This window comes from Cebus imitator, unplaced genomic scaffold (genome assembly GCF_001604975.1).
Source record: "Cebus imitator isolate Cc_AM_T3 unplaced genomic scaffold, Cebus_imitator-1.0 Scaffold118, whole genome shotgun sequence".
NCBI classification, from domain to species: domain Eukaryota; kingdom Metazoa; phylum Chordata; class Mammalia; order Primates; family Cebidae; genus Cebus; species Cebus imitator.
This window is the reverse complement of record NW_016107433.1, coordinates 973,572-976,960: the sequence shown is the minus strand read 5'-3', so window position 1 is coordinate 976,960 and position 3,389 is coordinate 973,572. Positions and strand designations below refer to the sequence as shown.

Below are 3,389 nucleotides of genomic sequence, written 5' to 3'. Positions count from 1 at the left end.
ATAAACTGAATAAAAATATTGATTTTGCTTTGACTTTAACTGAACATTACATATAAGGCATTAATAAGCACTGGAATGCCATGAGGAAAAAAGAAAATGTGCCCCAGAAAAACACTTAACTGCTGTTGTAAATAGATGTTAGGAGATGAGAAGTTTAAAGGAAGGAAGAGTGTATGCCCGCCTCTCCATCCCAGCATATCCATCCATGCATACACAGGAAACTGGGCTCCAAAGCCTGCCACAGTAGGCAAAAGAAGAAACAAGTCACCTACCACTGTCAGAGGAATCCTCTTTCTTAGAGCGCATCTTTCTTTTTCTTCCACGTTTACTCTTTTTCGTTTCTCCTCCATTTTCCCCCTCTACACCATCTGGGCCAGCACAATTATCAGCATGTCTTGCCATGGTATTCTAACAAACAGAACAAAATCCTCTTTTACACCACTAAATAAGCTAAGATCAGATTGCAAGTTACTTTAATAAAATCCATATTAAGCCTAAAAGTTCTACTATCTGCTAAGTGCATCCTGAACATGCTGTCTCTGCTCAGGGGAAATGGGTAAGGCTGGGTTCTCTCAGCGGAGGCTCAGCAGCCTGCACACAGAGATGGAGGAGGATCAGACCAGCTCCTGGTTCTGTCAAGATCTAACACATCCCCAAGAGAAGATCTAGGACAGACTACAGCTAGCTAGAGGTGGGGTGGGGTGCAGGTTTCAATCTACCTAAGGACATTTCTTTATACAATCAATCTATACCGTGTTCCCCATCAGTGGAAGGGTTCACACATGGATAGGAACATCAAGATGGGGATGACTAACCCTTTCCAAACAATGGAGCATCTCTCCTTCTAACCTCAGTTAAAAAAAACTGCTTTGCTCTGCAGGGGAAGACCAAGAATCCAATATTCAGTATCATAATAGGAAAAGTGAAGTTTTGACCCTTACCCGACGTGTAAATGTTTTCCCACACTTAGAACACACAAAGGCTGCAGGGACAAAGTTGGGGTCGTGATAGCGCTTGAAGTGCATGTCGAGAAGCTGCTTCTGGCGGAAGGTCTTATCGCAGTGGCTGCAGGCGTAAGGCTTCTCCCCGGTGTGAGTGCGCTTGTGCATGATCATGTGCCTCTCCTGAAACGGCATGGGGGGGAAGCCCTCAGAGCCTGCTCGTGGGGCTACTGCCCTAGCTACCACCTGCATCCATGTGACCAGTAGACCTTTCTTACCCAAGCTATGTCTAGATTCAACACGGCTTGCTGAGATAATAAAGGTATATATTTAGAGACTGAGTCTCACTCTGTTGCCCAGGCTGGAGAGCAGTGGTGTGATCACGGCTTACTGAAGCTTTGAACTGGGACCATAGGTATCAGCCACCATGCCCAGCTAATTATTATTATTTTTTTTGAGATGGAGTCTTGCTCTCATGCCCAGGCAGGAGTGCAGTGGCACGATCTTGGCTCACTGAAACCTCCGCCTCCCGGGTTCAAGCAATTCTCCTGCCTCGGCCTCTCCAGTGGCTGGGATTACAGGCAACTGCCACCACACCCAGCTAATTTTTATATTTTTTAGTAGATATGGGGTTTCATCCATGTTGTCCAAGCTGGTCTTGAACTCCTGGCCTCAAATGATCTGCCTCCCTTAGCTTCCCAAAGTGCTGGGATTACAGGTGTGAGCCACTGCGCCCAACCCCAGCTAATTTTTTATTTTTATAGAGATGAGGTCTCTCTGTTGCCCACCTCAGCCTCCCAAAGTGCTAGGATTACAGGTGTGAGCCTCTGCACCCGGCTTGATAAAGGTATTTTTAGTGGGGTGCAGAACTGCTGCTACAATTCTAGCACAGATAAAGCCGCTTACTCCTGCTGAGCTCTTTCTCTGTCTTCCTCCCAAGAGTCATGTCCCTGGATGACATTTGTCCCCTCTCAAGTCCTGGACTTACTTTTCACAGTTTTCAGAAATAAGTCTGCTTAAGGAAGAGGTAAGCTGTAACTAACACATCAGCAGGACACCGGGATGATATAACTGACCAGGAATATGACCTTTGATTTTGGTAACATTCCTCATAATCCACAGTTTGAAAATACTATACTTAAAAATAGCCATTGTACTAGGTATGGAAATGCCCTCTGATAACACCAGACACCAAAGAACCACCAACCACTTTCAGTGAAGGTTCCTACCTGTCTACAAGCATAATCACACTGGTCGCACTTAAAGCGCTTCTCATTCTTGTGTGACTTCTGATGCTGGATGAGGGCGTAGCGCTCATGAAACACAGCATCACAGTAACGACATTTCTTGCCTTGCTCAATATAGGAATGCTGCTTTCTCAAGTGGACACCTGAAAGCACAGTACAAAAGCCCAGTGTAATGTGAAAACACAAACAAGCATTTTCAACAAGTTACTAATACATTTCTTCAGATTCTTAATATTACTGTGGGTGCTATACAGAAAATGAATGAAAAGGCAGAGTAACAGGTGCAGGAAAAATTAAGATTGTTCAAACAGGATAGGTGAGAGAATACGGTGGCTGGGACAAGCTTGATGGCAATGGGTGTGGATGGATGGAAGGGGAAGAACTGATGAGAGATGGAAGCAGTTGAGTCAACAGGACTTAGTGACTTAGTGACTTCACCCTACTAAAAGAGTGAAGCAGAAAGTAGACGTCAGGCCTGGAAAACCAGGTAGGTATTGGGGTAATTTACTGAGACAATAGTGGAAGAGGGCTAAAGACCAAGTTGTTTGTGTTATTTTGGGGGCCAGAGGGGTACAGAGAATAGAGAAGTTTTAGACAACTTCAGTTTTAGACATGCTGAATACGAAATGCCAGAGACAAAGCAGGGGTGGGATGGCAAAGGACACATGGTTACATAAGTCTAACTCAAAAGAAAGATCTGGAGTAGGAATAGAAATGTACAAGTTGTTAGGATTTGAAAGCGGCTACACTTATCACTGTACCACCAATGCTACAAAGAGTTGTTAGAATCTGACTGTGAGACCATGGGAGCTGATAAGATCACTAAGGCAAAAAGTAGAATGAAAAAAAAAAAAATGGACGGGTCATGATTTAAGAAGTCTAAGTGTTGGCCAGGCTAGGTGGCTCATGCCTGTAAACCCAGCACTTTGGGATGCCGAGGCAGGTAGATCACCTGAGGTAAGAAGTTCAAGACCAGCCTGGTCAACATGGTGAAACCCTGTCACTACAAAAATTAGCCGGGCATGGTGTTGTACACCTGTAAACCTGTAATCTCAGCTACTCAGGAGGCTGAGGCAAGAGAATGGCTTGAACCCGGGAGGCGGAAGTTGCAGTGAGCCAAGGTTGTGCTATTGCACTGCACTCTAACCTGGGCAACAAAGACTCCACCTCAAAAAACAAAACAAAACAAAACAAAACAAAA

At 44.8% G+C, this 3,389-nt stretch overlaps 1 protein-coding gene across 1 annotated transcript in view; it reads right to left on the bottom strand.

Moving 5' to 3' along the window:
* Positions 1-249: 249 nt before the first annotated feature.
* CTCF (CCCTC-binding factor) overlaps positions 250-3,389 on the bottom strand; it is a 67,936-nt gene continuing 64,796 nt past the window's right edge. The window contains exons 8-10 of the mRNA XM_017539392.2: positions 2,171-2,331; positions 942-1,124; positions 250-408 (exon numbers count right to left, since the gene is read on the bottom strand). Coding sequence (XP_017394881.1) covers positions 265-408; positions 942-1,124; positions 2,171-2,331 — 488 coding nt within the window. The 3' untranslated portion in view covers positions 250-264. The remainder of the gene's footprint in view (positions 409-941; positions 1,125-2,170; positions 2,332-3,389) is intronic.